The 13,599-nt window shown below is 42.3% G+C and overlaps 1 protein-coding gene across 6 annotated transcripts in view; it reads right to left on the bottom strand.

The window, feature by feature from the left end:
* The window catches only part of LOC122867481 (V-type proton ATPase 116 kDa subunit a1-like), a 45,284-nt gene that overhangs the window by 17,952 nt on the left and 13,733 nt on the right, over positions 1 to 13,599 (bottom strand). For all 6 annotated transcript variants that reach the window (XM_044178317.1, XM_044178318.1, XM_044178319.1 and 3 more), the window contains exons 13-18: positions 13,095 to 13,234; positions 12,813 to 12,976; positions 11,673 to 11,763; positions 9,594 to 9,712; positions 4,264 to 4,480; positions 2,114 to 2,221 (exon numbers count right to left, since the gene is read on the bottom strand). In XM_044178317.1, the coding sequence (XP_044034252.1) occupies positions 2,114 to 2,221; positions 4,264 to 4,480; positions 9,594 to 9,712; positions 11,673 to 11,763; positions 12,813 to 12,976; positions 13,095 to 13,234 (839 nt within the window). The remainder of the gene's footprint in view (positions 1 to 2,113; positions 2,222 to 4,263; positions 4,481 to 9,593; positions 9,713 to 11,672; positions 11,764 to 12,812; positions 12,977 to 13,094; positions 13,235 to 13,599) is intronic.

The raw sequence follows: 13,599 nt of genomic DNA, 5'->3' as shown, positions 1-13,599 counted from the left end.
TGTAAGAACCAACACAAAAGTCTTCATCTACTCCCAACATCTGAAGATCCAGTGGATTAACTTTATTTTTGATGGAGATGTCCTTACAATAACTGGAAAAATCTTATATGTGTGCCCAAACCATTTTACTTCAGACTGCTATCTCAACGAGGGCCATTACAAAGAAGGATTTGCTTCAAAACTTAAGCTCAAGGATGGATGGTAAGTTTTTTTTTGTTTCTTATTGCTTATTTTGCCGGTTAGCCTGTTGAACTTGGCGTTAGCACGTTCTATGGCTAATGTGGCTAGCGTCACGCTGGAGCAATATCGGAGTATTTAATATTGAGGGACAGCCATGAGACATTGTGTGAACGTTAAGCCTCATTTGAAGCCAAAAATAACCAGAGTAGTAGGTTGGTAGTAGTGCACTTCTTCCAAAACACATGTACGCCTATTCCTCATTTTCATTTCTATTTGGAGCCAATAAACACATATGTTTTTTTTATAATTTTTTCTTTCTTAAGATATGTTCCCTTACATGACCAATAGTGTGAAAAGAGGTAGAATCATGTTTTGAGTGGAGTATCCCTTTTTGTAATACAGTGATATAATACAGTCACCGTAAAAAAAAAACAAAAAAATACCATGATATAAATTTGAGGTCATATCGCCCACCCCTAGCTATCAGCAACATCCTGCAGTACTTTTGTTACACGTCTAAAATAGCCTTCATGCGCTCGTCAGCAGGCTAGTTAGCTCTGGTAACTAATTTCGATCCGGAATGTCAGCTAGCTAATTACTAGCTAATTTTTAACAACTTAATAACTTAATGTTAATACTGCATTAATACACTATTAACACTATTATACAAATGGAACTGGTACATTGTCAAGTGCCTGTGTCACAGTCTGTCTCTCTGTCCCTCCTCTCCAGCCACAGTCCCTATCCTCAGACCCCTTCATTGCCATTTTCCATCCATCCACCAGATGCCCTTGGACTTTCCCTCCTTTCCCCATCACCTGACTGCCCCACCCATCTACACACCTGTTCCCACTTCTCTCATCTGGTCTGCAGTTGCCTTCCCCGCCCACCTCCTCATCAGCCTCTCAGTTCACATACAAGCCCAGTTGCATTCATTCCCTGCCAGACCATCAAAGTTGCCATGTACCTCATGCCATTGCTTTCTAGCCAGAACCGGAATTTAACCCTGTACCTGCTTGCTTGATGCCTACCTATAGCTGCCTGTAAGCTGTCTATTTTCAATAAATCACTGAAATTAGCCTGTCCGCCTTGCCTGTCTGCATTTGGGTTCTATTCCTTGCTGCCTCACTCTAATACAAAATCTTACTCAACGACCTGCATGCAACTGTGGAATTGCTCACATTACAAAAAGCTAATGTTAATGCAACTTTATCAAAGGCTGTAGATGTAAGCCGCAGAATACTTATAAGACATAAAATAAAAAAAAATACACAACAAAAATCTGACTAAAATTTCACTGGCCAGTTTTAGTTAAATGCACAGTATATACATTTCTGCCGCTATGGGTCTCTCAATCAAAACAATAACAAAAAAAGCTAATGTCAAAAGACTGAGATTAAAACTAATTCAGAATCAGTGCCGAAATGCACATTGACTGGCACTTACAAAATCATGAATACCACAACAGTGAATTGATCTTAGGGGCTCTTCTTATGAACATGGTAAACACATAATTCTTTTTAATTGGTACTGATCTTCAATCTGATGGGACTGCATTTCTTTGAGGTTTAAGACAACCACTGAGAACAATGAGAGCTTCAAGCTGCTATGTCAGGTATTTCAGGTAATTTATATTTGTTGGATATATAGCATTTTGAACTCGTCATATATACTGGTAGAATAATAATGGATTAAAGAGGCTGATCATCAGCTAGGGTGCCTTCATCCTGTGAAGGATTGCGGACAAATTTCCCACGTTTCCAAGGCAGGCTTTAAGCATTTATCATGGCAACACAACCAACCACATTACACAATACAATGTGAAATTGAAATGAATGGCAGAATAGGAATGAAAAAAAGGTTATAACAAAGGTTATAATTGTTATTCATCAAAGGTGGCAGTGAGGTTATAGGTGTGGTCAGATTCACATACCAGGTGCTTTTTCCACAGGTGCTGACGCCGAAGCACCATAGTTTTCACAACCAGCATACAGGGTACACATGCAAGCGCAATCAGCACCAACAAAACCTGGATCCCCATCTACAGATTCAAACAGAGAGAGGTTAACGAGATGTTGGTGATGTGTAGCAGTGATCAGAAGATGCTAATCCCCCGAACAGATCCTGGTGAGGCCTAACTCCGTCCTCCCTCTCACTGCTAGTACAGAAAAACCTTTCCTTTGCTTTCTTGCAACAAAGTTACTTGTTACAGTTATTTGTTTTAATCTAACAATAGTAATGTGCTTATCGGAGGACAAAACAAATATATCAGATGTATCAGGAAACCAAGAATAATGGCTGATTGATTACCTCTACACCTATAATAACTCAAGTTGTTAAAAAGAGAACAGACTTTTCTGCAAGACTGTTTTCTGTGATTTTCGTCATCTGTCAAAAAGAGCAGGAAATTAACATTAACTACGGCAAATGTTGGTAAATTGTTTGTCTGACTGAACGGATATGGTCCTCTGAGATAAACCTTCCTTTGGCTGAGTTTTACATTCTCCTTTGTTCCGCTCTCCTTTCCAATTTCTGTTGTTGCTTCAAATGAGAAAGAAACAAGCTCTTGACAAGAGCTTGGCGATAGAAAGAGTATAAACACTAAATGTGAGAGTCAAAATTCCCTCAATGATAATGAGAAACTGATACTGGTGATAGAGTCCATTGCTCGATCATGTACCAACAGCCATTCACATTACAGAAAGAAAGCTATTTCTAACCAATCATATCAACAGAGAGCCCACTCCCCAAAATGGGCATAGCAGGGTTGGTTAAGTTAACTGAACACACCACATGCTTTTGCTTTGGTATCAAAAGCCAGTCAGAAGAAATGAGCACATAAGGTGTCGGCACAGAAAGCGACAGCTCAACACTCACAAAAATCTTAAATGTTAAGAGCTGTTGTGTATAAACACAGTAATAAGACACTGGTGGTAAAAAGTGGTTGAGACAATCCAAAAAACAGGGCTAGACAACTTATAATCCTGGAGGTGGGGAAATTAACCATAGATGCATCTTCTAAACCAACCACTTAGTCTTCATCCTCAAAGCCTTTTCACTTCCAAAACCAAAACACAGTTTGAAAACACTAACACATAATTCTCTTTTGCAACTTGTCCATGTTTGTTTTAGAGTGGAATTGAATGGTGCTGTTGCTGCTCCTTGTGGCTGATGGGGGGAAATAACCCACTACAAGTACGGATTTGTACAACTAAAGGGAAACGTTATGGCAGTTCTCACCAACTGTAGTTGCAGTGGGTGTTTCATCCCCATCCAGGAGGCCATAAGAAGCCCATTCTGGCTTGGCAAAGGCACTTGAAAACTTACTTGGACAAGCCGTATAAAGGTGAGATTTAGGTGTTTTCAAACAGTATATTTCGGTTTTAGGGCAGTTTTAGAACAGTCTCCCACACAATAGATGAGACAGGGCTAGGTTAATTATAGCTCCATTTGGAACCGCCTTCTCCACTGCATGGAAAAAAAAAGATTGTGATCAAATGTTTGCCCTATCGCCCAGCCCTACTCTCAACCTAGTAAGCTAGATGGAAAACTTAGACCAAACTAGGTAGATTAGTAACTAGCACGTAACTAGCTGTGCAAAAGAGTTTCCCAATAACATTTCCCTCTGACACTATATGTTGCAAGAGCCAGAAGGTTTTTAAACTTATAGTCATTTTAGCTTCATTTCACACCCAATCTGCTAGAGTACAACCAAAAAAATAAATAACATATTACTGTCCTAATACTTTGTGACTGTACTGTAGGTCTGGTAAAGGTTACTACAGTAGTTTGAAAGACTGTCCTTTAACAGGATGACCTGAGTTCAAGGCTAATGTAAGCAAGAATAACTCCTACAGATGTATCCTTGAGCAAGACACAAACTCCCTGCCAGCTCCAGTGCTGCTGTTCTGTAGCTGAGATTGACCTCTGACCAGAAGAAAATAAAGTATATTTAATTATTATTATGATGATTTGCTATGAGCTGCTCATAGCAGCAGTTGAACCAGGGTTCAACCATACTAGTGCGTGAGGGGGTGGACAGGAAGCTGGGAGAGGCAGAAGGGTGGATGAGGGAGGGAGCACCTGTCCCCTGTAGAGGGGCTTGTTGGTGGGGTCGTTGTAGTTGAAGAGACACATGTTGATGAAGTGAATGAGCAGGCTGGGTGCGTCCTTGGAGGTGTAGGCGTCATAGGCTGTCCACTTGTAGAAGACCAGCAGAACAAGGTAGCCAAACAGGCTCGACATGAAGACAATCTCTGGGATGAAGCCCAGGAAGATGTTCAGCGGCTTCTTGAAGTACCTGCAGTGCAGTGATGTCAGTTAACAACACAGACACATTTTACAATACATCTGTTGTTGGTGATGGAGAATCTAGTGTTGCATTTGTTGAGTAGTTTCACTTTGCTGACATTGGCTAGCACTGGCATTGTCAACCAGAACAGCTGCAACCTGACAAACCTGATCAACATGTCTCAATAACAGAATATGGAGAGAGTTTCCAACCAGGGTAATTGTTTCATCATCATACTTCATCATTGTTATCATATCCATTCAGATGGATTTAATAACCCTATTAAACCTGAGTCATAACTCAGATCCAATCACACAGACATCATACACATACTGCTGGAATCAGTGGAATTCATTCTTCAAATTTAAACTTTTTCTTCAGTGTGAACAGTATGGTGGGTGTTGTTTGCTGTCTACATATGCAGTCACAGAGCAATAATTTACTGGAGGATGACTTTTCATGCTGATTTACCAAAATGAAAATACTTTTTTTTTTAAACAGAGCTCAGGTGGAAACTAACTCACTGACTCTGTGGGAACATTTTTACTTTTGATTTTGATCACCTAAAGCATGACGGGGAGCCTGATTTCAAAATCTCAACACATTTTATTAAAAACATTTTTAATTAAATTAAAATAAAATTAGAAGCTGGGGAGAGAAAATCTAAGAATATTATCTGTTTTGTTTTATACCATCGGTACACTTTTTGACAATATAATTGTATTGAGTTGAAAACCTGTGGACATACAGGCAAAAAGCTCAAACTATTTCAAACTGCATAAAACTTTTTCTCATAGAACATCGTCATAGAACATGTATAGTACCACTTGCATGCCAATTGTTAGCAGTTCTGACTAGTTTTAGGGCCTCAGTATGCTTCAAACGAAGTTCGTGTCAGATTGTCCTCCAATGACGTCTGAATTTTTTTTAACTTTGCAAAACAGACAAGATTATCTAACTTCTCAGGGTTTGAACTTCTCTCTCAAGCTCTCTTTTTTCATTATTCAATCACACAACTCGCGCAACACCCCGAATGTCTTTCAGCAGAGACTGTCCAGAAGTGTGCGCCGTTATCCCTATTTTTATGATTAATTACATCCTGCCCCTCTATATGACAGCGTTCAAGAGTGGCCATTCAAATCAACTATAAACACTTTTGCCTTTAGACGTTGTCAGATGTACAACATAGTTCATTTCACTAGCAAGGACCACACGATCATTTAAATGATTATGAGCAAAGCTTGAACTATTGTACGTCTTCGGTCTGTTGCTGCATTGTGGGGAATCCGCCATAGCACCCGGGCACGACGGACCCCCAAAGCCTCCAGTTACTTGAGACAAGATTGAGCGGATCTAAAATCTTTGAGATTTGAACGAATGTAACGGTGACACGCTTGGGAATACCAACGGCCCATGATTTGTATTAAGTGATCAGGGATGCCATTGCGGGATGTCGAGGTGGCAGCTTTGATTCTGAAGGAGTGACCATAGTAATGGACGGGAGAAATGCCGGACAGGGTATGTGGCGGAAATGCTGGTGGAACCAGAATCGAGTAGCTACTTGTCCGGACTCAGAGTTGAAAAGAGCATCTGTCACAGTTATGTTCTGGGATTTCCGGAATTGCAAGTAGTTTGCAAGGGTCTCGAAAGGATTAGTGGTGATTGGATTTTGGAGTAAAAGACGACTGTAAGCTAACTGGATTGATTTATTTTGGTTTGCTTTAAGTAAATACCATGGTGTTGTCTGAGAAATAAGACGAGTCGGAAATGCAGACATGAGTCGAAGCGAAGGGTAGAGGCGGTGAATTCGGAGCATCTGAGGAAACCAAAAGAAACATGACAACAAGAATATGGTTTCTAAAGTTCGAGCAACATTGGGGATGCTGTATCCAGAGTGCATGGTGTGGATGCAGACTGACAGCAAGTCTACGGCAAGGAAGGTGGTGAGGACTTTGAGCAGGATCTGAGAAGTGAAGTTATCTGAAGGCCAGGCCTGGGCTGAAGGTTAGGAGTTTAGAGAAGTTAATGGCGCTAAGGTAAACTTTGATGGTATTTGTTTTGATGGCCATCATGAAATGGGCGTAGGTAACAAAACAGGTGATGGTTACGAGATCAAACGACGGGAAGGTTATGTTGTACTGGTCGTGAAGGTAGCGGAAACTCTTCCAAGCTGACCAGTAAGACGAGACGGTTGAGGGTGATATGCTGTTGATGATGAAGTTCTGGGATTTGACAATCAGGGGTGTTAGGGCAGGATTTACAGGTGAACGTCAGTGCCGAATATGGAGGAACCGGTGTTGGGTGGGTATCTACCAGAGGGGCCGAGCCTCTGAACTTCTGAAATGAGAAACAGGAAAGAGAGTCTGCTATGGTGTTGGAATGACCAGGAACATGACCTGTGCGGAAAACACTTAGGTGTGTAACAGAGTGCCATGTTAGGTGGCGCATGAATTGTATGATGGATGGGGCGTTGGAGCGACCTTTGTTGATTATGTCTATGACTGAGAAGTTGTCGGAGTATATGAGGATGGACTTGGGGGACCATTCGTGGCCCCACAGAATAGCTGCAGCTATTATGGGGTAGATTTCGAAGAGAGCAGAGGAAGCGACCTGGCATTCACTTAAGCGCTCCAGGGGGCATTCTACTGTGAACCATCTTCCATTGTAGAAACCCCCAAGAAGGAGACGCTTCGGTTTACAGATGTATGTCGTGTGGGTGAGTCAGTTGTACGTTGTAGAAAAAGGTCATCCCGTTCCATTTGGTGAAAACCAAACACGGAGTTTGGCACGACCTGGACTGTCCAGGGAGGTGAAACTCAAGAGTGATGGGATGGAAGAAGCAATTGATAGCAAGTGAGAGATAAAGGCTCGCCCTTGGAGAATGATATGTTGTTATAGTTTGAGGTTTTGTCATTTCCTGTTTTATTTTGTAGTGTGTTCCTCTCCTTGTGTGTCTTGTGGTTTTACTTCCTGTCTTTGTTTGCTTTCCCTCCAGTTTTGATTGTTGGCCCATCCTTGATTGTTTGCACCTGTGTCTTGTTGTCTCACCTCCTTTAGGGTATTTAGTCCAGGTCTTTTCCTTTGTTCATTGTCAGACCATTGTTGTTCCTGTCTTGTGTGTGTTCATGACATTTGTGTGTCGCCGTTTGGAGCACTTTTCGTTGTACCTTGTTCCCGTGCCCAGTTCCCCGGCATTCTTACCGTGAGTTCTGTTTGGATTCTTTGTCTCCCTTGGACTGTGTCTGGATTCTGGACTTTGAACTTTGCCTGCTCCCTATTGGATTTGTTCAGCCTCATTGGACTCACTTCCTTGGTTCCACCACTGCAGCCGGTAACTCATTTTCCCTGTACCTGGACCTGTATCTGCCTATTTGCCTGTTACCTGTTTGTTGCCTGTCTGCCTACCGGTCTGTCTGCCTGTACCTGTCTGTAAGCCACTTCACCCCAATAAGCACTGTAGCCATCTGGCTACTTCATCCTCATACATCTTCCTGGTCGTCTGCATTTGGGTCCACATACTACACCACCATACGACATATGTAGGGCTAAGTTGAGGTGACCTGGGAGGGAGAGAAGTTGGCATTTGGTGCAGCATAGGGAAAGGAGGCTTAGTGTGGGTGAGAAAGGAACTGGAACGGGTGGGTGTTCTCCCTTTCAGGTAGAGGTACCCTTTGTCCTTCAAGGAATCTGTCGGTAGGTGGTGGATGAAGGGAAGGCATGATAAGGAGAGCAAGATCGGTGTATGTCTATGATCTGTTGGCGTAAACTGGTGGGAACTGGAGAAGGGCGGGAGATAAAAGAGTTAGGATGACAAATGGGGGGACTGGCTGTAGATGGGGTGAAGTTGATAGTTGCCTGCTGGGCTGGAATGGGTTAAGAGGGAAGACCGGAATTAAGTATGGAAGGAATTTGCTGCAACGGCAGTGGGAAGGAAAGCTCTGCGCCGCCATCCCGGAGCCGAAGCCTCCAGCTGACATGAGCTGCAGGGACTGGGAGATGGAAGATCCTGGCATCCCTGAGCCAGGAGCCCCATCTAGAGAAAGCTGCCGCGGTTGCTGGAAGTGGGCGGCAGGGGGGCACTGGCATCCTGGTGCCAAATCCCCTGACCAAAGCTTGTTGCTGTGGTTGCTGAAAGTAGGCAGCAGGGGGCGCCAGCATCCCGGTGCTAAAGGGTCCAGCTGACATGAGCTGCTGGGAGATCCTGACATCCTGGTGCCAACTGGTTAGAGCAAGCTGCCGCAGTTGCTTAACCTTGCTAGGCAGCTGGACTTCCGAGATCACAAAATCCATCTTGCCAGGGTTTAAGCTATGTGCTTGTGTCTGCACCACAGTTCGTTTGCACCAATCGGTGTCCTATGATGAAATACAGGCAGCTACAGCATGAGCTATGTGTGTGTGACGACGTGTATGTGAAGTGATTGTTCACTCGAAAACAACAGTGCTAAAGAGGTTAGCGTATATGCTGCTAGTATCAGTTATATCTGATCTGGAGAGTATTTCTTCATTTAAAGAAGAGCAAAGAAGGCTGAAGGTGTTGTGAGGCCCAGAGTAGTCCAGATGATGGCGGGAGGCTGGAGTTGTTCTCGGAGGCGATGGAGTCAGAGAACTGCAGCGACAGCGATGGACTGTCCTTGAATTGCCTCTTCCACTCTTTTCTGCTGAGGGAGGTGGGCAAGGAAGAGACTGTGTAGGGGCTTGCTGGACTAACTCGCTTCATGGATGGCTTTTGGATTACGGAAATCAGGGTCTCAGGCATGGAGGTGGCGGAGAAGTTTTTGGCTTCTGTTGCTGGGTCTGCTGGTGAGGGTTGATGGAAACTTTGAGCATGGTCATCCTGATTTCGTCCGAATAATTCATCGTCCGATGGGGATAGTGAGGCGAAGTGCATATTCAAGATGAGGTGAGTGGATGGATGAAGTTGCTGTTAGGATGAAATAGTAACATTAGCTCACTTTTCTGAGTGTACTCGAGACGTAGTTGCATGATCTCGGTTCTGGTGCCGAATATGAGAGCGAAAGAGGAGGACTATGCTATAAGCCTGTAAATAAAGGGAGTGAAAACTAAGAGACACCCAAGGGTTCAGGTGTTAATTTGCAGCATTGGTGTTGAGTGTAGCACTTGCAGGTGGTTGAAGAGACTGAGAGACACTCCGAACAGCATGTGGATGACGCCCAGGATCACAGACATCTTCATCTTGAATGAGTTGAGGAAGGTCAGCTTGTTGGTGGCAACATTCCAGATCTGCAGAGATGACACAACAAATGTTTGAGATCAACCAAGGTGTGACTGGTCCTTATCTTTTTTTTGTATTAGGGTAAACTAGGGTGAACATAAACCAAATATATTGGGAACTCTATATTATTTGCTCCTTTGTGGTAATTCTTTTGGTCATTCAGTCCATTGTTTCCTACTGAAGACCAGAGGTGGGTAGTAATGATTTACATCTACTCAAGTCACTGTAAATTGTACTTGTCAGAGTAGTTTTAATGCAGCATACTTTTTACTCTTACTTGAGTAGATTTTTAGAGAAAAATCTTAACTTTTACTCCGTTACATTTCGATGCATACTACTTCGTACTACTTTTATTTATTTATTATTTTACGCATTCATGATCTGTTAAGAGGCAGGTGGTTAGCTGGTCCCAGGTCTGCTGGCACTCTGTTATCCTACCGCAACCACGCCTCCACATGACTCTGTTCACAGCAGCATAATGGCTGAAGCTTTCAAATAGCGCTAGCAGCAAAAATTTACAGACAAATCAACAGTGCACAGTGCAATGGGCTCCGTTTGTGAACGCTGTTCTGAAATCAGTACATCAGAGAACCGTGCCCACACTGAGCTGACAGAGAGCAGTAAGTATGTCTGTTGTGTTAATGCTAATCAGTTTAAAAATACTGTATATACACACAGTATATCATGCTTCAAAACTACTACTGCTACTTTCTGTCGTAATGTAGCCTAAATATTTAAGCATTTAAGCAGTGTGCAAGCAGTGTGCATTGAACTAGCCACGCTCATTTGTGTAGCCTGATGAAGAGAGACAGAAAAGTAGAGACCCAATTATGCACATGACAAAAAGACAATTTTTATTTTATGTGGACATGACTGATATAACGTTTCAACGACAAATGATCTTCCTCAGGTAAAAGTGAAGAAGTAAACATACCTGTATTTAACAGGGTCTAACCACTAAAGAAGACCATCTGTGGTTGAAATTATTTCAGTCATATCCACATCAAATAAGACTTGGGGAAAAAGATGGTAGTGTGCCAGTGTTTTTTATTATTATTTTTTATTTCTTAAGTTACTCGCTACTCAAGTCATTTTTTCAGTAAATACTTTTGTACTCTAACTCAGGTAGTTATTTTGATGACTACTTTTACTTCTACTTGAGTATTTGTTTTTGCAAAGTAACAGTACTTGTAAATCTTTAAAAACAGCTCCCAAATATATAGTTTCATTTTTAAAAAGGCTCAGTAATTTCCTAAAAAGCTGATCACTGTAGTTTTTATCAAACGTTACTCAAACAGGAGGAAATATTGTATTTGTTGGGGACTATTTTCAGCAGCAGATTAATCCACATTTGCTGCTGTAGTGAGTATTCCTGGCAGCAGGGCGGTGTATGTGGCATTGAGTCAAAATAAATTACAGTGTTGTGTGTTCATGTTAATGAAGGAACATGTCACCCAGTGCAACGGTGTGACTCACTGATGTGTTTCTAATAGTTTTTGGGCAACAATGGAGCTGGAGAGAGATATATATAAGATCATTTTTGTTTAACCAGAAACAGTCTTGCTCAAAGAGAAGTCTCGCTCTGAAATCTTGCGATAGGTGAGTTGTTGCAGGAAGACCACGGTTGAAACGTGAGTCAGTAAGTCATCTTACAAGGGGATTAGGGATAATTTCCATAATGTTGTCAGACAACAATCTGAGCCTGTCAGTTGAAAAAAGTAGTGGACATACTTTTGACGGGTGCAATTGTCCCCAAAGATTACGTTGCGGCCATTGCAGCTTGTTTCGCAGCTGCCGGCTGAGGCAATCTACTGGACCAATTCCAAAACTATACAACAATGTGTAAAAATAGGTCCCAGGATTACCCTTTAAGTTTACAAGCCAGAGGTAAAAAATGCACTGTGGTTCTAACCAAAGAAAACAGCTGCCAGCTTATGTTGCTTGTTTTAGTGAGTGTACAGGTTTTACCGGGTCAATTCCGAGTGGATAAGGCCCGTTGAACACACCAGGAACAGCTGGATCTAACTGTAGAACTGCATTTCCATCAAGTGTCTCAAGCCTAGGACAGACCAGCAGGAAATTAATGAATGTATTGAAATGAAGAAGATTATTTACATGCTGCAGCTTTTAGAGGGAATAACAATACATTTAGAACATGACTCAACCACATACAGTATAGCAGTAAGATAAATCATAAAATAAGTGTCCTGGGCCAAGGTACTGACCCCCAAATTGTGAGTGTGTGCGAATGATTAGTTTATTTCTGATGATGAACAGTTGGCACCTTGCATGGCAGCATCTGCCATCAGTCTATGATTTGGGTGAATGTGACATGTAGTTTAAAGTGCTATACAACGTGCGCTATACAACTACAGTCCATATTCCATCTGTAACAGTTCATTTTACAGGTATGTAATTTCCTAATTAATTCCTAGGATGTTTCCTGGAAGCTGGAAAATAGAGACAGTGATCAATATAAACTTTCAGATAATTCATTCAAATTAGTTGGTAGCATAGCCTAAGAGTGAACATGCAAAACTGTGCATTATTTCTTGATAAACAACAATTTAATCTATCCACCCAGTTCTTCTGTTCAGTACCTCTGGATATAATGCAGGTTAGTGGGCAGGTCAGTGAGCACAGGTTTTAGTACAGGTCTCTGTACAAGCACGATGGCATCAAACCAGCCAAACTCACTGTGACAACAAGACTTCAGGAGGTCACTGCACCTGGCTGTTATCTGGCAAGAAATAGTTCCAGCATGTAACTTCCCCAAAACCAGAGTTGTTGGTAGGTGTATTTTGTCACTTTGGACGGAACCAGGCTAGTCTTTATGCTAAGTTAAGATAACCATGTCCTGACTCCAGCCCTGTACTTAACACACAGACATGAGATTTATAGCCATCTTCTCATCTCACTCCCAAAATGTTCCTGTTCCTTTTATATATTTTCTTTTACAATTTTCATGGCAAATATTTACAAAAATACAAAAATCAGGCGTGGTGCTCAAATTCATCTACTGATTTGAGAAATGACGTACACGTGAAAAACACATTAGTAAAAATCAAGGATGTGGCACATCAGTCCACTCAGAGTTGGCTGACTTACGACCAGTTGGCTCCTTTGGGGCCAAACATGGGCCTGACGCTCCATCCAGAGCCGAACATGTTGAGTGACTTGGAGAAGCAGTCATTGTAAATAATGCCGGTGTAGATGGAGAAGATCCCCATCAGGAGGATGATGTAGCGACCAGCAAACACCATGTTGAACATCTACAGAGACACGCAACAACTTAGAAATATGATATATTGTATGTTTCTAATATGTGTACTATGAGGTTGAACTGTAAAGCTTTTTATTACTGTATTACTTGTGTATGTCTTATTGTACCTCATTGTCACTCTTCTGGGCGAGGAGGCGACTCTCTCGGATGACCAGGTAGAGGGCAGCACAGGTCATCAGCACACCATGACCCATGTCACCAAACATCACCGCAAACAGGAAGGGGAAAGTAATGATGGTGTACGGAGCTGTAACAGGTGACACACAGGAAGGGACCATCACACAATGAGGCTCAAAAAATCCAATGATGGGTGAGAGAAAATGAGATGTTGTGTTTAAGGGTTGATTAGTTGGGGGGGGGGAGGCCACCAATTCTACAAATCAGCCAAACAAGTCAAGTACAGGGTTTATATTGCGGGGGGGATTGGGGGATCTGACCTCCCTAATTACGTACATACGGCGTATACCTACTTATTTTTCAATCGGCATTGCGTATACCCACTTCTAAATCCTCTCTGATGCGTATCATTCAGTAGTGTGCTATATTTGATAAACGCCAACGGGCAACAGTGTTTACAAACTGCCGCTCGGAAAAGATAACCGCGTTGCGTGT

The sequence above is a fragment of the Siniperca chuatsi genome, linkage group LG20 (assembly GCF_020085105.1).
Source record: "Siniperca chuatsi isolate FFG_IHB_CAS linkage group LG20, ASM2008510v1, whole genome shotgun sequence".
In the NCBI taxonomy this organism is placed as follows: domain Eukaryota; kingdom Metazoa; phylum Chordata; class Actinopteri; order Centrarchiformes; family Sinipercidae; genus Siniperca; species Siniperca chuatsi.
The sequence above is the reverse complement of the archived record's forward strand: the minus strand, read 5'-3'. Positions and strand labels throughout refer to the sequence as shown.